Source organism: Penicillium concentricum (assembly GCF_028827145.1).
Source record: "Penicillium concentricum strain IBT 3081 chromosome Unknown utg000001l_segment0_segment0, whole genome shotgun sequence".
Lineage (NCBI taxonomy): Eukaryota > Fungi > Ascomycota > Eurotiomycetes > Eurotiales > Aspergillaceae > Penicillium > Penicillium concentricum.
In genome coordinates this window covers 139,172-166,030 of record NW_026622754.1, presented here as the reverse complement: position 1 = coordinate 166,030, position 26,859 = coordinate 139,172, and the positions used below count along the sequence as shown (strand labels likewise).

At 49.0% G+C, this 26,859-nt stretch overlaps 9 protein-coding genes across 9 annotated transcripts; 5 read left to right on the top strand and 4 right to left on the bottom strand.

Moving 5' to 3' along the window:
• Positions 1-155: 155 nt before the first annotated feature.
• N7517_000070 (threonine--tRNA ligase MST1) lies at positions 156-1,703 on the top strand (the record flags this gene model as incomplete). Its single annotated transcript, XM_056717800.1, has 1 exon — positions 156-1,703. One exon carries the CDS (start codon positions 156-158, stop codon positions 1,701-1,703), a length of 1,548 nt encoding a protein of 515 aa, XP_056581935.1.
• A 608-nt stretch (positions 1,704-2,311) lies between these two features.
• On the top strand, positions 2,312-4,458 carry N7517_000069 (2-isopropylmalate synthase; the record flags this gene model as incomplete). The annotated part of the gene is made up of 5 exons (XM_056717799.1): positions 2,312-2,319; positions 2,380-2,524; positions 2,583-3,457; positions 3,521-4,226; positions 4,276-4,458. The coding sequence occupies 5 exons, from the start codon at positions 2,312-2,314 to the stop codon at positions 4,456-4,458; spliced, it is 1,917 nt and encodes a 638-aa protein (XP_056581934.1).
• Positions 4,459-4,617: 159 nt separating this feature from the next.
• Positions 4,618-6,552, bottom strand: N7517_000068 (sulfatase family protein; the record flags this gene model as incomplete). Its single annotated transcript, XM_056717798.1, has 5 exons — positions 4,618-4,977; positions 5,033-5,194; positions 5,247-5,464; positions 5,512-6,361; positions 6,427-6,552. 5 exons carry the CDS (start codon positions 6,550-6,552, stop codon positions 4,618-4,620), a joined length of 1,716 nt encoding a protein of 571 aa, XP_056581933.1.
• Positions 6,553-7,074: 522 nt separating this feature from the next.
• Positions 7,075-13,119, bottom strand: N7517_000067 (putative AMP binding domain protein; the record flags this gene model as incomplete). Its single annotated transcript, XM_056717797.1, has 6 exons — positions 7,075-8,023; positions 8,080-8,683; positions 8,736-8,945; positions 8,995-12,845; positions 12,981-13,003; positions 13,060-13,119. The coding sequence occupies 6 exons, from the start codon at positions 13,117-13,119 to the stop codon at positions 7,075-7,077; spliced, it is 5,697 nt and encodes a 1,898-aa protein (XP_056581932.1).
• Positions 13,120-13,987: 868 nt separating this feature from the next.
• N7517_000066 (40S ribosomal protein uS7) lies at positions 13,988-14,993 on the top strand (the record flags this gene model as incomplete). The annotated part of the gene is made up of 4 exons (XM_056717796.1): positions 13,988-14,121; positions 14,379-14,562; positions 14,621-14,735; positions 14,791-14,993. The coding sequence occupies 4 exons, from the start codon at positions 13,988-13,990 to the stop codon at positions 14,991-14,993; spliced, it is 636 nt and encodes a 211-aa protein (XP_056581931.1).
• A 471-nt stretch (positions 14,994-15,464) lies between these two features.
• Positions 15,465-17,921, top strand: N7517_000065 (SDA1 family protein; the record flags this gene model as incomplete). The annotated part of the gene is made up of 4 exons (XM_056717795.1): positions 15,465-15,511; positions 15,605-15,640; positions 15,714-16,001; positions 16,055-17,921. 4 exons carry the CDS (start codon positions 15,465-15,467, stop codon positions 17,919-17,921), a joined length of 2,238 nt encoding a protein of 745 aa, XP_056581930.1.
• A 384-nt stretch (positions 17,922-18,305) lies between these two features.
• On the top strand, positions 18,306-19,031 carry N7517_000064 (uncharacterized protein; the record flags this gene model as incomplete). Its single annotated transcript, XM_056717794.1, has 1 exon — positions 18,306-19,031. One exon carries the CDS (start codon positions 18,306-18,308, stop codon positions 19,029-19,031), a length of 726 nt encoding a protein of 241 aa, XP_056581929.1.
• A 949-nt stretch (positions 19,032-19,980) lies between these two features.
• Positions 19,981-21,655, bottom strand: N7517_000063 (uncharacterized protein; the record flags this gene model as incomplete). Its single annotated transcript, XM_056717793.1, has 5 exons — positions 19,981-20,622; positions 20,672-20,796; positions 20,963-21,061; positions 21,116-21,329; positions 21,431-21,655. 5 exons carry the CDS (start codon positions 21,653-21,655, stop codon positions 19,981-19,983), a joined length of 1,305 nt encoding a protein of 434 aa, XP_056581928.1.
• A 4,646-nt stretch (positions 21,656-26,301) lies between these two features.
• Positions 26,302-26,694, bottom strand: N7517_000062 (uncharacterized protein; the record flags this gene model as incomplete). Its single annotated transcript, XM_056717792.1, has 1 exon — positions 26,302-26,694. The coding sequence occupies one exon, from the start codon at positions 26,692-26,694 to the stop codon at positions 26,302-26,304; it is 393 nt and encodes a 130-aa protein (XP_056581927.1).
• Positions 26,695-26,859: the final 165 nt, after the last annotated feature.

The following is a 26,859-nucleotide window of genomic DNA, read 5'->3' as shown; positions in this document are numbered from 1 at the left end:
CTGTTTGTAATACGTTGATAAGTTCTGTAGTTAATATCTTGGAGTTTTTAAGTGTTTTGAATGCGACTGGCTTGAGCAGACCGTTGCACGCGTAAAGCGGTGGGGAAGAAAGATCGGAGAAACCGCGGCGGCCGAGGACTTGAGAATCTTCAACCATGCGCTCACTGCTTCGTCTGAGACCGTCCCTAACGCCTGGCGTCAGATACCTGCCATGGCAATTTGCACGATCGCGACCGCTGTCATACACGGCGATTCGCCATTGCTCGTGTTCTGACAAACCCGAAGCCCCAACAATACCTCCCACCGACCATCGAGCTCTCGGAACCTCTCAAGAGCTCTTCACCTCTTCAGTTTACAGTCCCGGATCTCCTCTGTTCCTCCCAAATGGCACCCATGTTGTCAACAAACTCATCTCCTTCCTCCGCACCCAGTACCTACAATACGGCTTCCGAGAAGTCTTAACCCCGACCATCTACAAAAAGTCACTCTGGGAAATATCGGGCCACTGGCAGAACTACAAGGATGATATGTATGAGGTGACCGGTCGAGGAGCTAGTGGTGAGGCAGAAGGCGAGGTAGGAGAAGATGAGTCCTACGGACTGAAGCCAATGAACTGTCCTGGCCACTGTCTCCTCTTCAAGTCGCAGAATCACTCCTACCGTGACATGCCGGTGCGCTATGCAGACTTCAGCCCGCTGCACCGCAACGAAGTGTCAGGATCATTGACTGGTCTGACGCGCGTGCGCCGCTTCCATCAAGATGATGGTCACATATTCAGTCGCCCGCAACAGATCAAGTCGGAGATCTCATCCGCGCTGGGATTTGTGGATATGGCTATGAAGACCTTCGGACTCGGTCCGTACCGATTGGTTCTATCGACTCGACCCGAAAAGGACTACATTGGGACTTTGGAGATGTGGGATAATGCCGAGACGCAATTGCGCGAGGCTCTGGATAGCACCGGACGCGAATGGGCGCTGAATGAGGGCGATGGTGCATTTTACGGCCCCAAGATCGACATTCAGCTCCAGGATAAAGCTGGAAAGTACCACCAGCTTTCTACTATTCAATTGGACATGAACCTGCCACAGCGATTTGAGCTGGAGTATCAAGTTGCAGAGGGCGAGCCAGACTACAACCCAGCCACCCCCGGAGTTGCAACTCCAGTTTTGATTCACCGCGCCATCTTCGGCTCATTAGAGCGGTTTTTGGCGTTGCTAATTGAAGAGCATGGTGGTCACTGGCCATTCTGGCTTTCTCCGCGCCAGGCCATTGTCTTGACAGTGAACCAGGACGATGCTGTTGTGCGCCAGGCTCAGGAAGCGGCAGCCAAGTTCGCTGGTTTCCGCGCATTGGTAAATGATGGTACCGCCGAGTCGCCTCGTCCACTGTCCTCGGTGGACTCTACCTTCTTGGTTGACGTTGATACCAGCGCACAGACCCTGAGCAAGAAGATTCAGCGCGCCAAACAGATGAAGTATAACCTCATCTTCATTATCGGATCACGGGACCTGGCCGAGGGTGGCATCACTGTTGATGTCACTGGGCAGATGCAGAGCAAGACAGATAAAGACGCTCAGACATTGCAAGCGCTGATCAAAGCCAGACTAGGTGATGATGCGCTAAAGAATCCTCGAGCTGTTAAGCTTAGCGTGGAGGAGGTTCATCCGCTATTGGTCGAACTCGAGAAGAACTTTGTGTAACTTTATATGTATCATCATGTGTGTTGTTATTTTGAGCGTGACTACACTTTTTCTATTTTACTCCTATTATTGTATATTAGACCGATCTTCTGCCGAATCCAAGTTCTATTGCACACCGATTGATTGAGACCAACAAATGCCTGCGGCTATCCGCGGGATAAGATGCCTCAGGCACTAATATCTCCGATGTTCGGGGTCCCTTATGGATACGGGGATAGTAGATATTTGTAGTAAATGGCTCAAAAGTGAACACAAAGGGATAATAAATGATATAAACCGATACCTGCAAATCGACCAACAGCATTTTAACCTCATCATCCAGTCAATTTTCGATCGAACGCCCCCAAACTCGGCAAAAGTATATATCACGTGACTCCGCTGTCGGCGCCGAAAACTCGGCGTCATTGACGGGTCTATTTGAGTCACAGCATATTTCCTAATCTTCATTGGTCTCCTTTTCTCTTCTATAAAGGAATCACCTTGTCCATATTTTGAAGCCAGTTCTTGCTCTTAAATCAAATCAATTTGGTGTCTACTTGGCTTAACTATAACGTCCATCTTCCTTATATCGTCTCTTATCCACTTGCCCCCCGCGGTACCCCGCCAACATGCCGATGTATGTTGAAATGACTCTTTGACTCCAATATGGTGTTTTTACATACTAATTTTGTTGAAGGCTCAAGGATCCCTCAAAAAAGTACAGGGCTTATAAGCCACTGAACGTACCAAATCGCCAATGGCCCAACAAAGTTATTGATAAGCCTCCTCGCTGGCTGGCAACCGATCTGCGTGATGGCAACCAGTCTCTGCCCGATCCAATGGTATGATATGATGTACCCTTCACTGCTCTTTCTCAAATTGATTGGCTTTTCTTTGTAGGATGGCGAGCAAAAATACCGTTTCTTCAAGATGCTTGTGGAGATCGGCTATAAGGAAATCGAAGTGTCATTCCCCTCCGCATCCCAAACGGATTTCGACTTTACCCGCCGTCTGGTCGAAGAGCCCGGTCTCACTCCCGATGATGTCGCCCTGCAAGTCCTCGCTCCTTGCCGTGAGGACCTCATTCGCCGTACAGTCGATTCCCTGAAGGGCGCCAAGAAGGCTATCCTCCACATCTACCTCGCAACGAGCCCCTGTTTCCGTCGGATCATCTTCAACATGGATCGACAACAGAGTCTGGAGCTGGCCGTCAAATGCACAAAATATGCCCGTTCCATCACCAAGGACGACCCCTCTCAGGCTGGCACAGATTGGCAATTTGAGTTCTCTCCCGAGACTTTCTCGGATACCGAGCCTGAGTTCGCTGTGGAGGTCTGCCAGGCTGTTAAGGCTGCCTGGGGGCCGACAGAGGAGAAGCCCATCATCTTCAACCTGCCTGCCACGGTAGAGATGGCCACCCCCAACGTCTTTGCTGATCAGATTGAGTACTTCTGCACAAACATGACCGAACGCGAGAAGTTCGTTGTTTCAGTCCACCCGCATAACGATCGTGGCTGCGCTGTTGCCGCAGCTGAGCTTGCACAGATGGCTGGTGCCCAGCGTGTAGAGGGTACTCTGTTCGGTAACGGCGAGCGTACCGGAAACGTGGACCTGGTCACTCTCGCCCTGAACCTGTACACACAAGGTGTCTCCCCAGGCGTCGATTTCTCGGATATCAACTCTGTCATCAAGGTGGTAGAGGAGAGCAACAAGATCCCGGTTCACGAGCGTACTCCCTATGGTGGTCAGCTCGTGGTGTGCGCTTTCTCCGGAAGGTTTGTTTTCCTGTTCCCAAGTGGATTTTTTTTTCTTTTGCGCTAACCTGTTTTGAAATCCAGCCACCAAGATGCAATCAAGAAGGGCTTCAAGCTCCGCCAAGATGGCGGCGGTGCCGACGAGGAAACCGAATGGCAAGTCCCGTACCTGCCGCTCGACCCTCAAGATATCGGCCGTACCTACGAGGCAGTCATTCGTGTCAACTCCCAGAGTGGCAAGGGTGGTGCCGCCTGGATTATCCTGCGCAGCCTGGAGCTGGATCTCCCCCGCGCTCTGCAGGTCGAGTTCAGCAAGATCGTGCAGGAGAAGACCGAGGCTGTCAGCCGGGAGCTGAAGCCTACCGAGATCGTCAACCTCTTCGAAGAGGCCTACCACCTCAAGTCCAACCCCCGCTTCAACCTTGTCGACTACAGCATCACCACCGACCGCTCGCAGTCCCCTGCTCCCCCCGAGCCCGGCAAGGCCCTCAACACCAAGAACCTCAAGCGTCGCTTCACTGGTATTATCGAGATCGATAACGTCCAGCATGCCATCACCGGTGTCGGCCCAGGTGCTATCTCCTCCCTGGCCACCGCGCTTTCCTCCCTCGGTATCGATCTCGACGTCCGCGACTACAAGGAACACTCCATTGGTCGCGGCCGTGACACCAAGGCTGCTACATACATTCAATGCACAGCAGCTGGCAGCAATCAACAGGTGTGGGGTGTTGGTATCCACCAGGATGTGGTCCAGGCCTCTCTGATTGCGCTGCTCAGCGCCGCCAGTTCGGTAAGATTTGCTCGCTGATTTTTTCTGCATTCCACTAACATACGTTTAGTTCCTCGCCTCCCGCGCTGGCTCTCCTGCTCCTTTCCGTCCCATCCGATCCAACACCCTCACCAACGAGGACATCCACGCCCTCGAGCAGCTGTCCGGTTCTCCAGAGGCTGCCACATCTAACGGCGGTCTGAGTGCCAAGGTCAACATCAACCAGCTGACGAGAAAGGCTGAAAATATGTAAAGAAAAAAAAAAAAAAAAAAGCAAAAGTCTAAAAGTGATAGCAATAATGTGAATACCATGATCAATTTGAACTAATATGTTTTCTTCAATTATTTCTTAGATTTAACAACGATGTAGCTGAATATAGTCGTAAAGTTGAGTCATAATAGACATCAAAGCTCACCACCCAAACAACTCATTTAATCCCCATCCCCTCTTCGCACTGGCTCCATAAGAATTGAACTTCTGCGGCCCCTCCGCTGAAATAATATACCCAGCCTCACAAGACGAGAAAGAAACTTTCGGCTGATTCTCGTAGAAGGCATCGAAGTTGGAGTCCAACGCATCAGCAAGACTGTTCACTTTGCCGGCTGGGTGCAGCTGCTTCCAGGGATATCGACATGCGTCACCTTCGCAGGACTTGAGCACGAGCATCAGTGCGTCTAACCGTGCTATTATTTGTGGCAGTCCGCGATTTGCAATCTTGTAGGTATGTTTGGCTGGGTGCGTGCCTAGATTCATGGTTTGATGGGGGTCATCCTGTTTTAGGATTTTAGGGCTTGCTGGATATACTGTAAGACAGGAGATGACTTACCTTCAGATCGAAGAATTCTTTCTCGTTTGTGCACCATACTGCATAGTATAGACTATAGTCATCGGCAACCAGTCTGATACCCTTGTATGTGTTTTTCTGATAGCTGTTATGTGCCTGGCCGAGCTTGTCGCTGGCATATCCGTAGATTCCTTCTGGTACAGCCTATGTTCAACGTCAGCTGGTTGGTTTAGGATGATATATGGAAAATACTCACCAATCCCCAGTACTCAATAGCAACATGTTCGGTCCTATTGTCCGCCGTGCTGGCAGCAATGGTAGTAGGAATTTTCTTGCCATCCAATCCATCTCGAGTTGCCCCAGCTATATCCAAGAAAGTGGGGGCTAGATCTGTATGAGAGGTGATAGCATCCAGTGTCTGATTCTTGTCGATACCAGGGCCTCGGACGATGAGAGGGACGTTGATATCGGTTTCTATCAGAGTTAGCATATACACCCTCGAATGATCAAGCCCAACTCACCATAACCACAGTTCTTGCCAGGCTGCATCCGATGCTGACCCAGATGATACCCATTATCCGTCGAATAGAAGATATAAGTATTATCCAGTTCCCCAACTTTCTCTAACTTCTCAACAAGCTTCTCAATCATCTCATCAACAGCCCGTAAAGCCCGCAACCGACACCGCTGAAACTCATCAATATAGTCAATATGAGTCTGATTCAACCCAGGTACATTCTGCACCCAGCTAACAGCATCCTCAACCAGCGCATTAAAGCTCTCATCGCGCGGCGCCCGCACGTCTTTAAATAAATCCGCATGTCGCGGCGCAAACTCCGGCTCACCGAACCAGTTCGCGTTCCGCGTGGAATCATGAGACCCATTCGAGTGCGGCGCGTTAGGTGCGACTGTCAACATCCACGGCTGTTCGTGCTTAACCGCCTCGTCGATGAAATCTTCTGCTTTTTCGCCGATCACGTCCGTCGAGTATTTCCCGTCATACTTGACCGGTGCTCCCCCGTTGCGTGTCATTCGAGCGTACCAGTATCGATATGTGTACGGATCTAGGAGGAAGTCTGAGCCGTTGAACCCTCGCACGTAGGGATCGTTGTAGTTGTCTTCTGTGTGGGCGTTCCACATCTTGCCCACGTAGTATGTGTTGTAACCTGCTTCTTGCATCCACAGTGGGAGGTAGTTGTCGTTCCAACCGGCTGAGACGACTTTTGGATAACCGCCATAGGGAAGTCCGACGTCTGTTACGTTGGTGTTGTGTGGCATACGGCCGGTCCAAAGGTTGGTTCGAGAGGGACAGCATAGTGCGATTGAGCAGAAGTGTTTGGAGTAGCTTGTTCCTTGTTGAACGAGGGTTTCCTTGGAGTGTTGATTATTAGATTGGGGGAGAAAGTAGGGTCTGGATGGAATGGGAATAGACTCACTTGCAGCTTGGGCATATGTTCTAAACCACCCACATATTTGCCCTGATCGTCTGTTAGAATGAAGAGAATGTTAGGCTGCTTGGCAACAGCCAAGGTCGTCAATAGTAGGAATCCTAGTAAGTTCATAGCTAAATTGATGTTAATCATTGAAGTTGAGAGGAGAAGCTATATACCTTGAGGTCTTCAGCTTCTTCAACCCTGCGTCATGGCGAGTGACAAAAGAGCTGTTGTGTGATTTCCCCATAGAATTGCACATAGCCAGCGATCATTAGAGTATACTCTATACATAACGTATGCTGTACAACGTACATGATCAGCATATCGGTGATAGGTTGAAAATTATGGGGGAAGTCGATCAATACACAAGAGATGGAGTATAAAATAGATCGGCGATTGCGAGCTTGTGGACATCGATGGTGTTAGGGTGGGTCGTTTTTTAGTCCAGTATAATGGGAATAAAACATGCAAATCAGAATTCATCTACATTAGAACGAAGAAAGATATACTGGGTATGTACAAATCGAAAACATAAGGTATTGGGGGCGGATAAAGGAGACGCAATGCTGAGAAAAATCATCAAACTGTCAAGCAAACACGCCCCAGGCAGTCTTTTCAATGGATCATTTCAAATCTGTACAATGTATGCACTTAATCCAAGTTTAGGCCACGCGGTTGCCGATTTTGTGCATTGTTGCTGCCCGTGCGGTGGAAGTCATGCCCGTCTTCTGCACCTAGGGCCGACTGGTACATGAGAGCTTCTTGGGGCCAATCGTCAACCATCCCGCTGTCCTGTGTGCTTGGACGTGCTGGGTTAGCATGGGCTGTGCCAATAGGCTGGCTGCTGTCGTTCCATCCCTGTTGGCTGGGAAGTGAATCTCGTCCCGCTGAGGGCTGTTCACCGCCAGGATATCCATACGATTGAGGCTGGACGGGGTTTTCGGCCATATCAAAGCTGAACCGGAAATCACGGTCCGCGTTGGAGGTACCCGCCGTGGGGTTCAACGTGTCGTAGTGTTGATCGTCAAATTCAGTGACAATCGTGGCGGATTGTGGCTCCTTGATGTGAGGCACAGCAGAGCTAGGCTTCGGAACAGGAGTGACAGCAACACTACTGTCAATGGCACTCTCAAGTTCATGTGGCATAGACCCAGCTCTGTCGGTGTGATAACTACCCGCAGGATGGCCGGTCTCATCCAGTGTCATACCAGCTGGAGAGCGAGGGACACCTGGGTCGAGGTCCGGATTCATTGTAGACTGTCGGGTGCTAGCGCCCATGGTGCTCCCAGGCTTGGAAGCTCTGCTCATACGATGCTGAGGCATGTCTGCAAATGGGCTGTCACCCTCCAGGTCGCGAATGCTGAACTGAGCAATGGTTCGCAGCTTCCGGGTCACCCATGAGGCGAGAACCTTTCCACGCTGCTTCTCGCCCAGACGAGAGCGGGGGAAGTCGCCGTGGGAGACGAATGCGACAATATCCGCAATAACCTGGTGCTCCATGAGGATAGCGTCAACAATGACGGGGACAAGGGCGGCTAGATAGGCCTTTCGGGTAACCTCAACAACGACAACAACCAAACCACCAGCTTGGAAAATAGCACTAAAAATGTCATGTTAGCCTTCAGGTCTGCCCTCAGAAGAATGCTATTTACTTACCATCCTCCATTCACGATGTTGCGGTGGCAACCCTCCACAGAGTTCTCGATGTCCATAGGGAAGTGGTTGAGTCCGTTGACCTCAAATGTCTCGCCGATGCTACCAAGGAGGAACAGTACTTGCATATCAACTGGCTGGCCGCCAGGACCGATCGGCCGAGTAACGGTGTGAAGGAAACCAAGATCACCAGTACGGACATAAGGTACGCTGGGATCGCCGTCTGCAACTCTGCCATTCAAACGCTCGGAGTCAAATTCTTGCTTTGATTTGTAGAATCCCTGAGCGCAAGCGTCGGACTGGACCCAGATCTCACCGTACTCTCCCACGTGCGCAAGAGTGCAGGTCTCGGGGTTCACGATCGCAATCTGTGTGTTGACTGGTACCATACCCGAATCCTGCAGTAAAAGCGCAGTAGGGTCGGCATCGGGGTCCACGGGGTAGATAAGACCTTGACGGAGGCTTCGCAAGTCGAGCCATAGCTCGATCGGCTCAATGCACATGTATGATCTTGTGGTAACCATCGGGTTGAGAACGTGCGAGTAAATGACGTTGATCGCAGTACGGTCCAAGCTGGCGTTGGCGAAATGTAGGCGTACCTTCCCATCTGCGTAATTGGATTAGCTTCTCTTCATGGGTGTGATGACGATGACACGTACAGATATCCGTTCTAGGTCGGCCCTCTGCGGAAATCATGAGGTTCTTCAGTTCTTGAAGCTGGAAGCCCTTTCCAGCCATAGCACTCATCGCGTAGTCCAGCATCTGACTGGTGGCGTAAGTGTCTTTGATCTTGTACCGAGAAAGTGTTACGAAGAGAGTCATTGGGTTTTGAGCGAAGTCCACTGGCGAAACAAGATATGTAGGCGCACCTGGGTAATATGTTAGAATGGAGATATTCATAGAAAACAGCAAACTTACCGACAAAGATTCCCATCAGGCAGGTGTGGAGGAATCCAAGACCCAGGGTACTTCGGACACTTCCAAGCACTGGCCTCGAGCTTGTCATTTGGCAGGTTTCTTTTTGAACCTTGCACATGCCCATGATGGTTTCATGGGAAATTTTGACCGAAATTCTTCGCTGATCTGGGGTCCAATAAGTCCAGACCAGAGCGGGCAGGTTGCCCTGGAGCCAAGTATCCTTCATGGTGTAGCCGAGCTCGCGACACCCGTGGGACTGCTTCGAGGGTTTCGAGGTATTATAGATAGCGGGAACACCAATGCGAAGAACTTGGGCGGACTGTTTGATATGCTGCGACACAAGCTTTTGCCTCATGACATGGTCAACCTCGGTATTGACGATGATGGCCTTGATGTTGAAGTCGCTGATGATGTGCAAGAACGCAGGGGCATCCTCCGAAAGACGGTTTTGATCGATAGGAGCCATCGGGATGACAACGGCACCCAAGCACAGACAAGCATGAATGGCATAGATGTAATCCTCCGAGTGGGTGTACATTAGCACGAGGTGATCTCCTGGTCGTACCTTCACCTTGTTCTTGAGGTAGGTCGCCACTGCAGAGACCTTGAGGTCAAACTTCTTCCAAGTGACGCCCTTTCCTTCCTTTCCACGACCATCGATAGAGCAGTAAGCCAGTTCTTCGGCTTGACGGGAGACTCGCCATTGAAGAAGGTCGACAATTGTGTTGAAGTTGTTCAATGGGGTGGAAGTGCGGTCATCCATCACCACATCACGATAATCCACACCCGAGTATTGCTTTTCCTGATAGGAAAGCATGTCTTGTCTTGATGCCAGAGCAGTAGGGGACCAGATCCCACCCTCGGGGTCAACACCAACAGGAAGATTCATCACTGATCGTTCAACTCCAAACTTGACATGCACGGCTTGCAGCATACCGGACTCGAAATCTTTGCGACAGAGCATGTTACCAATCTCTTGTCTGCCGTTCTTCGTGACACGCGGCAGAGAGTTTGGAGCTGTAAGTAGAACACAGTACACCCGCAGATGATGCTCTTGGTACAATACCTCCATACACCTGTCAGCGAGTGAATCAAGAAGGACCGAGTCGAGCTGTCTTGGTGGACCACCAGAAGTAGTTGGCGCCGTCGAGGCCGAGTAAGACTCCAAAATAATAACGGGAAGATGTTCTTCATTGACAAATACATCGAACGCAGTGCAATCGTGAATTTTCGGCACCTTCTTAAGAATGCTAACAGTTAAATGCTGAACAAAGAAGTATCGATGTTCGACAATCTCTTGACCGTGCTCAACCCACTCGACCTTTTGGCGGAGACGATCTTCGTAGAGACCAAGCACGAAAAGTCTACCCTCAATCACACATCCGAGCAGACCAGTGCGAAGGAACTCAGGTTCCACGAGTATTGGGGTTGGGTTAGGCTCTTCGAATTTGTAGGGACGAGCATGGAATATGGCCTCTGTGTGTTTCGGTAGTGCCCAGAAGCCACCGGAAAGAGAGGGCGAATCAACCCAAATCTCCCCAACAACATTTGGCGTACAGAGAAGATTGGTCTCGGGATCAACGATAGCGAGAGTTGCGTCGGGAATTGGGTAGCCGAAAGCGCCAACGCGTACAGCATGCGGCATACTGCTGGCGTACTTTCGTGCATCCTCGCCCATGGCCAGCACAACCACTTCATTGCTCTTCAAGGCCTCTTTGTCTAGAAGGACTTCACTGAGCTCGTTCTTGGGGCTCTGCTTGATCGTGGAAACTCGTGATCCACCACCCAGAAGACTGCTTCCGAAGCCAGTTTTAGTCTCAGACTTGGTAAGACTCTCGTCTTCTTTCTTAGCATCGTCACGGCTAGCTGGATCCATTTCATGGGTCAAGGCACATCCCATTCGTTCTTCACCACCGAGCCAATCACGCATACTAATGACCATACCTCCATGTTCTGGCAAGCAGAGCATTGGAGCTACAATTTCTCTAGCTCGTGGGTTCCTCATTGGACGAAGCCATCTGTCTGCCAGGATTTCATGGAACTCAGGGTCGAGAGTAAGGGTATCGATGAGACAGAGTTTGACGCTGCTGAAATTAGGCTCTGAGTTTTTCTTGAAATGTCTTGTCGACATCGGATCTTGCTGGTAGTTGTAGGTGGCTATCTTCAAGCCAGAGTAATCGGTCGCCATGACTGATGCCTTGTACTTGGTGATGAGATGGGCATACAAACCGGGTGTTTCTACCGCTCGATCCTCGTGCCAAACGGTTGTGTGGCCACCGTAAACGGTGAGGAGAATGGCTATGATCATACCAATTCCTTGTCTCGGATCGAGGTAACTGATGATAGTCTCTCCCTTAGTGCCATACTGCCTAGCGCTTGACTCTGTAGGAACCGTAGACATGATCGCACTCAGGCATGCCATCTGGTGCATTATAGTCCGGTGGCTCATCACAACACCACGCATATCACCCGTCGGGGCCTTCGCAAACTCAATATAGGCCAGATCAGGGACCTGCAGCGGAGGCGTATCGTCCTTCTTCTTTGGATGGAAACTGCCGAACTCATTCGTCTTCCACCACTCAACCCCTCGTGGCCAACTGAGCTTTTGTGCTGTGATGTCGCGTTGGAAGTTCTTCAAATTGTTCTCGGTTGTCAAAGCCAGATGAGCTTGGGTCGAGGTGAGCACGAGATTTAGACTTGTATAGTCATCCAGACTGTTGATAGGCACGGCTACAACTCCTGCAATAAAGCATCCCAACAGCGCGACAGCGAACTCAATAATCTCAGCTTCGCGGTAGATGAGAGCGACTCGATCCCCACGATATAGATTACTCTTATCACGGATGACTTGTGCAACTTTCTCTGCGCGGCTAGACAACTTTTCCCACGTTATCGATGCAACCTCCTTGCCCTTTGCATCCAGCACCCAATATGCTGCCTGCTTGGGGTGGGCTCGAGCACGATGCCGTAAGACCGTGGGAAGGTTGTCAAAGTTGGACATGGGGATATTCTTGTCGTGCGGATCGTTCAATGCGAAAGGAATCTCGCGAGGCTCGAGGGGATGTAAATGCTCGATAGCCGGTCCATGCTGAAGCTCCGCCCCAGCGGGCATCAATGGCGGAGCCATGTTTGCTGTTGGCGAAAAGGCTTCCCCGGACTGGGAATAGCGGTGGAAGCCACCTCCGTAGCTATCCCTATAATCATCATGCTGTTGCCCCGCAAAGTCGGAAAAGTAACCCTGTTGGGAATCAAGCATTGTTGACTGTCGCGTTGGTGCTCCAGATGGTTGATCGTAATATGCCACGCCATCGTCAACGTACTCAGGTTGAGCGTGTTCGGCGGGGACATATTCCTGAGCGTACTCCTGGGCATACTCGGGCTGAGACATATACTCAGGTTGGGAATTCGGGTTGAACGCGTAGTTCTGACTCATTAAAGTTGCAGTTCTGGAGCCATCCTGACCTTGTGGCCCTGGAATCGGGGGTCTAGGAAGGAATAGGGAGTCATAGGAGCTCCCAGAAGGCGCGCGATCATGGGCTTGGAGCATGCTTTCTCTGTTATGAGATCCTAGCGATGCCTGCGGCTGATCCTGTGCATGTATACCAGCACCTTGACTGTATCCGACGCCTCCGCTGGCCTGTGAGCCATTGTAACTTCCTGCGTAAGTAGGGGAAGCGATGTGTGGCAGGGAAGATTCGGCAGTTGGTGGGCGAACGTTCAAAATGGCCGGCGGGGTCCTTCCAGGGCTGGCTGGAGTTGCATCGTAGCCAAGACCGGCCTGTGCATTGATCTCGAGGGGCTTGTTGGGACCGAAATATTGCGAGAGCAGGACCGTACGTCGCTTCTGGTATCTTGTTGTTGTTAGTTCTCCTATGCATCTGCTGGTCCAGAAAAGGCCTGTCGGAGGAACCGTATCTATGACACGGAACAATTGGCGTGTGATACTGCTTGTGCCCAGGGATGGTATGTCTAATCAAATCGCTTACCCTTTCTCGGTGATATCGCCCTCCTGTCATGGATCATGCATGAGCAAAAGGATACAACACGTGCAGGGAATGTACATACCTCTAATTCCCGATCTAGGTTCCGCAAAGCGGCTTGTATCTCGGGAGACTCTTCCGCCATTTGGACAGAGGGTGGGAAAGCCTCAATTCGGGGAACGTATCAAAAGCGCGGGGAAGGGATGGGGGGGGGGTCACGGGAGTCAAGAACACCTCATCGCAATGAGCGTCTCAAAGGCGCAGGAGAGTGGCGGATTTGCCAAGTGCAGCCCTGATAGCCGCAGGTTGTATTTAGCGTGTATGTCGAACGACAGTCAATCGGTCCCGAGGTCGTGTCTCTACGCAAGACCGCAACGTCACCCGCCAAGGGCGGTCAAGCGAGCCGAGAGCCTTGAGTGAGACATAGGATGGAGATGCTATACCTCGAAGGTATGGTTGTCTCACTTATATATAGAAAATGAAAAGAACATTCTACACTATACCATGGAGCCTACTGCATGGAGTTCCGATGAAATTGTGGCTTTTCAGGTACCGTCTGACTTGGATGTATCGCGTGTCCCGTGTCCAGGCTCGGGACTACTGGGAATCAAAGACAAATTTACACCAATTTGTGACTATATTTGTGAATTCAGAGAGAGGATTTTGCCTTGAATTACACAGGTATGAGAATAATATTGTAAACCCAGGAATATTCAGTAGAATCAGTAGAAAATCATCAAATGAGTGTGATCAATATAAGGCTTGGATTGGTTTCCCCCGGTGTCAGTGCTGATCATTAGAAAGTTTGATTCCTCAGGCGCCAAGGCATTAAGTTTTACCGCCAAGGCATAAGTCAGGTGATCTCCACTCCCAGCCTACCCTAATCACATGACCCCCGCACAACCTAAGCGAGGCACACCAATTTCTTTCTTGGATAACCGGAACCTCATCGACGTTCAACCACCAAACGACAACCCGGTCATTTTCCCACGAACCCCTCCCGCACAGTCAACATGTCCGACAACGGGGACGTCGAGGTCGCCGCCTTCCCTGTCCTGCCCAAGGAGGTTCTGGCCGAGCAGGGCAGCATTAAGCTGTTCAACAAGTGGAGCTACGATGATGTCGAGATTCGGGACATTTCCCTGACGTGAGTCTTTCTATCAGGTCCTCTATGCGCCGAGTGAATTCCTGTTGTGTGCGAGAAAAAAAAAGAGTTGAATTGGTGGAATATCAAGACTTTTTCGACAACTTGAAGGGGGATCTCGAAATTCTATATCGGAGGAAAATACAACACGCCATGGGACTGGTTTTCTCTTCGCACACATCAGGAAATCAACAGCGCACACAAGGACCGGCAATTGCGCGACATATCAGGTTTACAGAGGTGCTGACCCGACATCACAGCGACTACATCCAGATCCGCTCCCCCGTCTACCTCTCCCACTCTGCCGGTCGCTATGCCGCCAAGCGTTTCCGCAAGGCTCAGTGCCCCATCATCGAGCGTCTCACCAACTCCCTCATGATGAACGGCCGCAACAACGGAAAGAAGCTCCTGGCTGTGCGCATTGTCGCTCACGCTTTCGAGATCGTATGTGCCACTCCGACCGATTCAACTCCAACTCGGGCACTAATATCCAATTCTACAGGTTCACATCATGACCGACCAGAACCCTCTCCAGGTCGCCGTTGACGCCATTGTCAACTGCGGTCCCCGTGAGGATTCCACCCGTATCGGTTCCCAGGGTACCGTCCGTCGCCAGGGTATGTGAAAAGTCTTGCTTCTCGCCACTGATTCAAATACTAATTTCTACTCCAGCCGTCGATGTGTCTCCCCTCCGTCGCGTGAACCAGTCTATCTCTCTGCTCACCATCGGTGCCCGCGAGGCTTCTTTCCGCAACATCAAGAGCATTGCTGAGTGCCTTGCTGAGGAGCTGATCAACGCTGCCAAGGGTTCTTCCAACTCCTACGCCATCAAGAAGAAGGACGAGCTCGAGCGTGTTGCCAAGAGCAACCGGTAAAGGGGTTGTGTTGGATTTGTTCTCCGTTTGGTCCTCTGTTTGCGTATACTGGAGTGGACGGGGTTTTAACCGGGATTCAGTGGATTCGCATGCATCTGCAAGGCTGTACATAATGTGATACAGTCAAGGAGGAAGCACGATCTTAAAAGGGAACGCATTCGGACGGCTTTCTTTGTAGTTGTGATGCGATCATGAAGACCTTGGGTCGTAAAGACCTATTTCCTAAAAAGAAAAAATTTCTTTTATTCGCGTTTTTGAATGAATCTCGCAATATAGATTGTAGAATAATATACATGATTCAAATGTCTTAAAAACAAATTATCTTGTTTACTTTGATAGTTCTAGCCAAATCAGAGATATTGCCAAGATTGAGATTTTCCATCGCTTATCGATACGGAGAATACGGAGAAAAAAAGTTTCGGACCTCAACACACCCTTCCCAACCACCACATTCTTATTTCCACCTTCAAAATGGTGAAAAGAAAGCTTGGAGCCTTGGAAAAGGTCGAGGCTGACCTGTATGTACATCTTGTCTAAGCCCACGCGCCCATCGTCAATCCAGCAGAGGCTTCAGTCCGTGAATGCTAACATCTTTTCTTTGCGATTCTCAGGCCCAATTTGCAGCACAAGATCCGCAGGGATCCCAAGTAAGTTATATGCAGAGATTTCTATGATCTATTACACTAGATCGGGGGCTAATTGCCGCTTCGCGCTATTAAGGTCTTATATTGAAGATTTCCGCGCCCAACACTACCAATATGAATCCCATCGTGAGATTTTCATGGCGGCGCCCTCATCCGCCACGGATACCGGTGTGATTTCTCTTCGGGATCTCATTGACTTCATTTCCCATGTGGCCGATTGTTACCCAGGGATCTGCAAGGACTTCCCGCAACAGCTCATTGACATGCTGATGCAGCACCACTTGGTATTGGAGACAGAGTTGCGGGAGAAGCTCGTTGGAAGTTTGGTGCTCTTGAAGAAGAAGGATCTTGTCGATTCAGCAACGTATGAAAGTCCACTCATTAATTTTTCATCATCGATTCTAACCAGTACTCCAGGTTGCTGCACACTCTCTTCCCCATCCTCGTCTCTACACCTAGCAAGACCCTGCGCGCTTTGCTCTTCCAGAAGATTCTCTCTGAGCTGCGAACTGCAAATTCAAAGACCACTAACCACAAGTTGAACCGAACTATGCAAACCGTTCTATTCAACCTGGTCACATCAGACCGCACATCGGCTAAAGGCCTGTGGGCGATCAAGATCACCAGAGAGCTATGGAAGCGCCAAATCTGGACCGAGGCCAAGGCCGTTGAGGTCATGAAGGAGGCAGCATTGTCACTAAATGAGAAGGTCGTCATCGGCGGAGTCCGTTTCTTCCTCGGTGGTGATAAGGAGCGTGAAGAATTGGAAGACGAAGACAGTGATGAAGAGGTCAGCGTTGGTCAAGTTAAGCACCAACTTACCATCAACAAGAAGACCAGAAAGAAGGCCCGTGTTGCCGAAAAGGCCATCAAAGCAGTCAGAAACAAGGAGCGCAAGAAGGGAAACCCTAATCCCCTCAACTTCTCCGCGCTTCACTTGCTACATGATCCTCAGGGATTCGCAGATAACATGTTCTTCAAGCATCTCCAGAACGGCAAGTCCAAGTTGAACCTGGAGCAGAAGCTCCAAGTGCTACAGTTGGTCTCCCGTCTGGTCGGCTTGCACAAGTTGCATATCATGCCCCTCTACTCTTACTTCCAAAAGTACCTTACACCCCGTCAGCCCTCAGTGACTTCATTCCTGGCATCCCTGGCCCAAGCCTCCCACGACTTGGTGCCGCCTGATGTTCTCGAGCCTCTCGTTCAGAAGATTGCGAATGAGTTCGTGTCTGAAGCATCTGCAGGTGAAGTTGCGACCGCTGGTCTGAATGCTATCCGTGAAATTTGTGCTAGACAGCCTTTGGCTATTGAAGAGACCCTGTTGCAAGATCTTGTCATGTACAAGAAGAGTAAGGATAAGGGTGTCATGATGGCCTCCAAGGGTCTCCTCAGTCTTTACCGTGATGTTGGTGCGCAGATGTTGAAGAAGCGTGACCGTGGCAAGGAGGCCGCAATGAGTCTGCGCGCTGGTGAAAGGCAAGAAAGACGTTACGGTCAGCAAGAGGCTGGCGAGATCGAGGGCCTGGAACTCTTGGCCAAGTGGAAAGACGAGGAGCGCCGCAAGAAGAACATCGAGAATGGTCTTCCCTCTGATGCCGAAGATGATGAAGTGGAAAACGACGAAGCCGACTGGGCAGCCTGGAATGTCGAAGATGACGATGACAGTGATGTCGATGGAGAATGGATCAATGTGGAGGATGATGTTGAGATTGTGCTGAGCGATTCTGAGGATGAAGGCAAGCCGGCAGCCAAGAAGGCCAAGCAGGCAGAAGAGGCCAAGAAGGACGCTGAAAAAGAACCTGAAGCCGACAAAGTCATTGACTTCATGAAACTGGCCACCACTCGCATCCTCACGCCCGCCGATCTCGCCAAGCTTACCGAGCTTCGTGCCCAGGCAGCCGCTGATGCAACTCTTCCGGGTAACAAGGGCCGTGTCGCTGCCCCATGGACCTCTCGCCATACCGATGATCCATTGACTGCTGGTGAGATTGAGGGTCTTGCCGCTCTGTCTGCCGCTAGGGCTACCCGTGAGGAACGTATTGCCCACGCCAAGGAGGGCAAGACTTCTGATCATATGAGCAAGGAGGCTCGCCGCAAGGAGCGCAAGGAGGAGGCAGGAAAGAGTAGTACCAACAAGGAGAAGGCTCGCAAGAAGAACTTCCTCATGACGTTGGGTAAGGCTCGCAGCAAGAACAAGAGAAGTTTGGTGGAGACCCGCGCTGTACTCCGGGCCCACGTCGATCGTGGCAAGAGAGGCGGACGCAGAGGAAACGTTGGCCAGTAGGCCTTTTATGTCCTTTTTTAAAAAATAATGATTGTTCGTTATATACAGTACTTTACCTTTGTTGCACGGATATATAAAGGGGATATACTATCCTTTACAGTCTTTATTCCAATATAGAAAGACTAGAAAGATACTTTTTTATATAGAGTAGTTTATACGATGCTCATTAATTAAATGGACGTGTGAGTGGATCAACGCGTACCGCGTTAAGTGGGCGTTAAGTGGTCCCGTTGCCTCAGCAGCCTCGTTATCATTTTTGCATTTTCTCTTTTCCTTTCCCTTCACACTACGTCACTTCCTCGTGGGCTCAAAACTACCCTAACATCTGAAATCCCACAAATCTTTCTATTCACATATCTCCGAGTCCTAAACCCCTTTTTCAAAATGCCCTTTAACCCGACGCCCAGCGACTTGTCGAAGCGCCGACGCTTCCAACCTCCTATCACCACGTTCTTCACCTCTGCCTCGGAGCCAGTGTCTTCAGATACACCTGCAGTGTCACACCACCATCATTACGCCGCAGAGACCTTCTCTGCCCACCCCGTTGTGCCCGCCAAAGTTCAGTCCTCACTTCTGTCCGTCGGAATGCGGGTCCGGAAATCTGTCGCAGACGGATATAGAACCCACATGTCCAAGACAGAAGAAAAGGCCCCACTTCCTGCAGTTGCTCAGACCCCTCGCGCTCAACCCTACTATGGCAGCAGACGCTCCGAGCTGCCGCCATTTTCTGGCGCTGGTAAATCCTCCTTCAGCCACGATGACTACCTCGTCACCGACGATGGCGACGCATACTCGATCCCACCAAGCAGCCAAGACTCGGATTTGTCGTTTGCCTTGGGTGGTCAGAAGCGGGCTTTGGAATTAGATGGCGATATTCTTGTCGATGAGGATGTCGACGAATCAGTCAACAATTTCGGTGGATCCTGGCGCGAGAACTCATACGGACGAACTATCCTGTCCCCGAATTTGGGCCAGAGTCGCCGCATTCTTGCTGTGCGTCACAGCAAGATTGAGCAGCCTACCATGGATATGGACGATTTTGAAGAGGCTACCTTCCTCCGCCGCCGCGAGGAAGTTGATGCAGAGGATGTGCGGATGTACGGTGCTTGAACTGTTGGTTCTCGCTTTTCGTTTTCCTTTCCTTGCGAGCTACTGCGTGGCATGACCTACTATCTTCTTGCTTTTCCTTGGGCCTGGATCGGCTTGGTTTCTTTTACCAGACTTCTATTATACCCACTGTTGTTCTATGTACCATATTGTCTTGTATCATTATCTTTTCCATCTGCAGAGCAGTGAATGTAATTTATCAAGATTATTACTTTATTCCTTTAGATGCTAGTCATCCTTAAGCTAGTCAACTTCAGGATCTACTCTACGGGAGGGTCCCAGAGACCGAGTACCTGGACATCATCAATGTAATTGATGATATATCTTAGACTGAGCCTAACATCAATATACCAAAGTAGAGCAACTATATAGCCAAGGATACATATTTGGTATACAAAGCAAGATTCACCAAATGCAAGATATATCCCTACGTTCCAAACTGTAGTCCCATCAGTCCAAGTCACCAACCTAGTAATCTTGCCCAGTATACTCGAATCTTCAAAAATCTCGGAAGCCGGAGAGGAGGATGGGTATCTGATAGTACCGAAATAGTTTTCTTTCTGCGACGATATTTCTCATTTTCGAGGACGATAATTGTATCCTTCAAGGTAGCGCCAAAATTTATATCAACTTCGTCCAATTGTCCCAACTCAATATCTGGGTATTCTTGCGTATCTTTGAGATCTTGATCTATTTGATATCGAATGTGAGGATTTATCCAAGTGTCACTGGAGGCCATTTGAGCAGGTGTTTAGAGAAAAGAAAGAGAAGTCTGTAGTACATATATATATATGTCTATATGTCTATAAATTCACTCCGATTGCTCCTTTTGCTCACGGACTATTAAGGTTTATAAGATCCATGGGCCAAAGCTTTCCCGGAATGGAAATACCCATAAGTCGTTCCTTCCTTGGATACTGGAAAGAATGTCCCCGGTACCTATAACTCTGATCTAGGTCCATTTCTCGACGTCAAACGGTACGGCATGATACCTATTAAAGAAACCATGGGGATCATAATCATTCTTTAGCTTCGTAAGACGTTCATGACGCCAGTGTTGATTTCCATAAAGTGCCGACAGCGGTTCATCATAATGGGCATAGTTCTGGTAGACGTGGAGCTCGTCATATCTAGAGGTAGCGGCGAATTTGTCTCGCCAAAAGCGGAGAAAATCATCAACTGACTTTGCTACGCTATCATCCGTGTATAGTCCGATGACTTCAATGACGTTGTGAAAATATCTGCGATGGGGAAAGGCGGAGTAGTCCTCGCTGAGCGCTTCGATGCCCTGGACCGGGTAAGTCTCGATGATCAAAGATGCGTTGACCGTAGGGTGCTGCTGCATGAACTTTTCGGACTCGTTGCTGAATTCGACCCAAATTGGCGAATCGAGAGTCCTGACATTTGTGGTGTATAGATTGTACCGTGGGCCAGATGTGCAGAACAATGGGACGTAGCCGAAGAGAGTTTTGGTCGGTAGCTCTTCCCACTTCAGCATATGCTCTTGAAGGCCTAAGCTGTAAGGCGAGAGAAGCTGGGTGTACTTTTGTCCCTCCTCGGGTCCAGAATACACGATGTTGACAGCCATGTAGAGCTACGAGGATCAGCAACTATGAGTACAAATGTTGACGATTTGGACTTACCTCGGAGGTTGTGGCATTCAAAGTCAAGAGGCTCATAAGAGATAGCTTCTCATCCAGCGCTGGAACCAACAGATTGTTAGTAATCTCCACGACCTTCTCGATTGAACTCTTGGCAAATATCATGTCTGCACTATAGTGAGCGCCTCCATTGGTCGCAAGCCAAGTCTAGTATGTGGACTCAAAGACAATGCTATAGTTCTGGCCAGAGCCTCGGATGCCCCCAGAATAAATCCAGGTGCTGGTCAACAGATGCTTCAATGATCCCATTCCACAGCACCAAGCGGACCTTACGGAGAGCGTCGCTAGTCAGTCCGTATAAGCCCTGGAGGCAGTCCAAACCTCCGTCGAGAATAGCTCCCGTTGCGCCGACACAGTGGCACGTGCCCACGGCTGCAACAGTGTTAGCATGGACGTGGAATAGGTGGTATAATTGAAATGACATACTCAGCTCTCTTCCCGCAGCGCCCACAGCGTTGATCAAGTCGCCAAAATACACACCCGTGCCGACAACGACTGTGCTGTCAGACTGGAACTGGACCTGGCTAACATTCTCCAGGTTGACCAAGACGGCATCCTGGGTCGACTGGAGAGTTGGAGAGAACCCATGTCCTCCCGACCTGGCCAGCCACGACATGTTCTTACTCGACATGAATTTGAGCTACATGCCATACCGCCAGCATTAGTTTCCATGATCCCCAGAGGTAATCTACATGTACTTATACCCAAGGCGAGATCATGTTCGTTCTTTGGGATAAACACTTCCTCAAATGTCGGCGCCCTGTATGACGGCCGCCGCTCCGTTTTATTCGCAAACTCCGGCCAGGACTCGCCGTGAATCTGATCATCCAATACCGAAGGCCACACCAAACCGTTAGATGGAGAGTTACCCCACGGACTAAAGTGCTCATCCGCCAGCGGCGAGCTCGAGACAGTGTTAACGGCCAGCAGCAACGATAGGGCCCGGAGAATCACAAAACGGACCATTTTTGCGGTTAGAAACTAGAATTCAAAATGGATTGAGTAAATTATCTACAACACAGGGTGCTCACCCGTTTTTATCAGGGGTTCCTTGCGCCGTGGCCCCTTCCGGCTGCCAAATGCTTTTAGTCAGCACTAGTATTGATCCTTTCCTTGCTAAAAGACCGAGCCAAACCTGGCCTGGTCTATATCCCATGTGAAGGATGAGAGCACAGACATTGGGACCCAAGCTACCAACTTTGAAAAATACAAGAAGACATCGGACGCTTTGAGGAATCCCAAAAGAGAAAACTATATGTGATTGGCCAGATGTGGGAGTGCAGGTGGGGTCACTATCCAGATTTTGTTGGCTCTGATTGGTGGAGATGCGGTGACCCTCGGGAGGCTCTGCGCTATCCGGGACTAGTCCCAAAGAAGACATATCAAATGAAAGCGGTCTGGCACAGGACATGTGCGTGTTAAAGCGAAAGAGACCTTCTGTACTCTGAATATAAATGAGAGATACTTTAATCTGTGTGACCTTCAATTGGAGTTGCTCAAAACTGTTGGTTTCGAGGATTGTTCTCAGAAAGCGCATGATATTGCAAAGCTGTAATGGCATCACAAAGCTTGCAAATTAATTTATTTGATTTTGTGGTGAAATGTATATTGGAAATCAAATTGAGTGGAAATTTTAAAACGTTAATGCCCGAACAGCGTAGTGGGGACGGTAAAAGCTACCGGTTGGTATATCATCAACTGCCAGAAATAGTCTGGATGCATATACTTAGGGAAATATACAAAAAGCCTGTCAAGCTGGCGCGTGATGCCACGTTCTTATGAATATGGTATACCTTTTTGAAGATCTATCTAACATGAATGCACTATAGATATCGTCCATCCTTTATAAAGGTAAAGCCCCTCCCTATACACCCTCTCCAAGATATTCATCTACATCAATTTTACGGTAAACATTATTCAATCGCAATGACTTCGACAACTGACCAGTCTCAATACAATTCACACGAGGTTCAGAATTGTGTCTAATTGGCACTAAGCTCTGACCCAACTGGATCGCAGAGTCTCGACGCCCACAGTACCATTGTCAAGCAAACTATCAAGCAAATGCTAGATAGGATTGGATTTGAGTCTCATCGCGTACCCTTCAGCGTGGACAAGGAAATATAATTACGAGTACGCGAAGACTTCAACAAGCTAGATCTGGACCCCAAGTCCTTACAACAAGCCGAGCAAAGATTAGTCCTATGCGCCACTCTGACCCATCAAGCATGGACAGGCTTAGCACAGGATGTGAAAACGATGGTTGTAAAGCAGATGCTCTACATGTTCTTGATCGATGACTTTGCAGAGGACTTCATGGAGGATCTGACGAGATTCGGTAAACGATCAGTACTATATTTATGATTGAAGCTATGATTAGTGCATAGACATTGGCTTACAAGCGTTAAAGATTCATCGTTCATGCACCACATAATAGCCCTATTCTGCAGACCTTTGATGACCATCCACGAGCTTTGGGTACCTGGTACGGACCTTACAGTGTGACTGCAATCGTTAAGAACTCACTTGAGTATGTGGCTGGCCGCGTTGTTGAGCACCAGATGCTGGCTTCGCAGTTTCATTTTTCACCGGCGATGAAGTTGGTCCCGGTATTACTACGCCCCAAGGTCGGCGGCTCAGAAATCGTAGCCCATATGGTTTACGATCATGCTCGATTTCCTGAAGATCAATACCTACTCCAGTATCTTCCTGCCGTTCCGGCCATGATGCATTTTGTGGATTAGATCAACGATATCCTCTCATACTACAAAGACTTTGTTCTTGAGGACGAGAAGTTCAACTTTGTAGAAAATTTTGCTCCATCACATGGCCTGAGTCATATCCAAATCCTGTGCGGCCTGGCGGATCATAGTGCAGAGGTAAGTGTTTTCAAAGCAATTCTCATTTGCAAATAGCATATTAATATCCTCGATAGATTCATGCATCTGGTCGGCAGGTGGTGTCTCATGATACTAAACTCCTTGAAGCCTACGACCAATGGATTATAGGTTTTATTCCGCTCTTCACTGCCCATAGGCGATACCATCTTGTGGAGCTGTTTGCTGTCGACGGTTACCTACCTCCATAACACGAAGACTCTTAGTTGGCATCGTTTCTTCGGACTGGAAAATTGCCGATATCACCGGGGGGGGGGGGGGGGGATGTTCGTTATAGAATGCAGGAATAAATAACCATACTATTCAGAGCTTGGAAGGTAGATGCTGAAGCAGTATTAGACACTTGCACTTGCATCTAAACAAATATTCCAGTTAAGATGCTTGGGCTTTAGGTGGTTTAGGAGAAACCCCCAAAGAATTGCATCCCCATCCTACGAGGGTTTTTATGGACCAAGATTACCAGTATTTTAGCTAGCAGGAAATTGCCTAGATTTAATGCTATCTGTATTTCTATATTGATCCGTAGGATTCTTAGCATATCGTGCAAGTTTAATCGTGACAAAGGAGATATCTAGTCTTGTTGATACCATTAACCAGATCAATGTGCCGATTTTTGTTTGAAATTCCTTAACTTCAATGATCATAGCTTGTCCGCCATCAGATCGAGCAAGAAGCACTTCTTTCTCATTCATTGGAGTTGCGACTGGCTTACAGTTTTCAAGGCCAAATCGTAGGAGAATCTTGTTAATGTAGTCACGCTGTGACAGATGAATTGCTTCATCTTCTCGATAAACATCAATTGCAAGATAACGTTCCAGAGGCCCTTTGTCAGAAATGTCAAAGTGCTTTGAAACCAGATATGTAGGGACTCGAGCAATGCGACAATGGAGATTTTGTAGCAGTTGCGTAGTTATTAAACCCAAAAATCCCACAGAACATTCAGAGTGGTACGTCTCTCCTCGATGTATGTGAGGATAACGTCACGGAGGTACGGAGGTATTCTTCCAATGCCTCAACTTCGTCATTACTGAGAGTAATTTCTGGCACAAGCGAAGCGAGCGTTGTTTGGCGGGCAGCCCCCCCCCCCCCCCCCCCCGCCGTGGAGACAGCCGCGCCGGTGCTGCGTAGGTTTGTTCATATATTAGCATAGCTCCTGAACAAAACCTGGAAGTCGAAAGGACATGAAGGGCTTTTGGCCATTATGGCGCACCTCCGCTGTAGTGAAGAGGGATGTTTGGGTGCTTCCTTCCATGTAAATGACCGAGGAGGATTTGGAATTTGAGAGGGTATTTAACTTACTGGATGCGGTGGAGGAGGTACCATCGGGGGTGGTGGGAGGGTAGATACTGGTCTAGCACGATTGTCAGTTTATATTCACATCTTGGTAGTTGATTAGGCCTCTGCTGGATCAATGAGAAAAAGGAGACTAGGAGGGTATATCGATAGAAGGTTTTAATCTTCTTCAACGATAGAGCGACTCAGACAAGATATGTCGGCTTTGTCAAGTAGAGTCTTCCAGTAGGAGTTGTGAGTTGTGTGTGAGGTAGGGCGAGCACCAGTTAGCAGGGTCGGGCATTGCCAACCCAGCGCAGAAAGGTCAATCATGGGATAGAGAGCGTGAATAGGAGCAATAAAGGCATGTTTTCATGCTCGAATGATTGTCATATCAATGGGCAATGGGTTAGGATGGGATGGGTGAGAGCTTGGGCATGGGTGACCACATGAGACATGGGTATCAAAAAAAGATGAGACTTACAGGGGTTGCTTTTATCTCGGACATGGTGGTAATGCTGTTAAAACTTTGAGGAAATAATGAGATTTTAGGATTATCTGTGGCTAGGAGCAGGATATTGGAGAGGAAGAGGAAAAAGAAAGGGTAAGGGGAAGCAAACCCAGTGAGTTTGCAATTAAGAAAGAGATACTTCCACGCGCGGACACTAATAATAGTATTTAAATGATATATGAGAGTGTTTCGTTTGATTTTTTATCATTTAGTTACTTCGTACTGGGCATCGATCATGACTGGACACCACCGTTCGAGACAGGGAATAAGCAGTTTACCAGGGACGCTCTCCTGGCTGATATATAGGTAATTTAGGGTTCATTTTATCAACCGTGCCATCTCTCGTTGAGTCAAGTCAAGGACAATAATATGTGACTTGAATGATATTTATATTGTCATGGCTACTAGCGAAGGGGAGGAAGAGGAAGAGGAATCATCGTTATTCAATCTAAGACAAAGCAGGGTATTTATACCTGTCTAACAAACAATCCACTCAGTCTGCAAGCAAATGGGAGATGAGATCATTCAACACATATTGAAGTTATATAAGGCTTAGTGATATCAAGAGAAGGCGCGCAGTGACCCAGTGGTTTTCAATAAACTCAGTAATAATAGGTAAAAATTCATTGTGCTTCCTCAGTCAAGTTCAGTTTAGGGGAAGAAGAGTTGCCGGGTGAGCCATGTCCTTGACCGTGTCAGAGCTACCTATGTTCGAATATTAGCATCGCTTCTCAACAAAACCTACAAGTTGAGAAGATATGATATTCAACTCAGCGACGGGGGAAGTGAAAAGGGCCAGTAAGGGAGATGGCTAGGAGGCTTCTAACTACTATGCCTATCTGAGAGTACATATCTATTATCTCTCACTTTCTAGTCAGTTTGTATTCACTTATTGCTCACTTATTCTTCACTTTGTAGTTACCTATATAGGATCAAACCATTCCCCTCTCTTCCATCAATATCTCCCTTACATCCATGTAATCCTCATTATCCTTATCCAAGACAAAATCCTCCTGTAGTTTATCAAGAATCTCCAGCACATAATCCTGACAATCCCACTCAACCCTCTTATTGTCTACCGGCACGCTTTGTGCAGCACTCTTTACTCTCTCAATATCGTCCTCTCCAAGCACAGCAATGAAGAACTGGCGCAGAAAAGTGCTTGACTCTTCCGGGTTTTCCATGAATGTGTTGCGTTTGAATTGTGAATGCTCGCCATCAACTTCGAGAATGTGATGCTCTTGGCCCTTCTCTATGTGCAACGCCCAGTGCAGGAAGTTTCCATAGCGTGGTCGGTAGAACACAACAAAGAGCTTTGGAGACATTGTGTTTGCTTGGCTTGACATCTTAGCTATGTTGTTGCCATAGGGTTCACGGGTGCCTCGTTCATAGACAGAGAGCGCTTCTGCAAACTGTGGGAAACAGTTATGGGTGCAGGCAGACAAGGAGGGGACAGTGGATACAAAGAAGAAGAGAGCAAGTTACGTTCT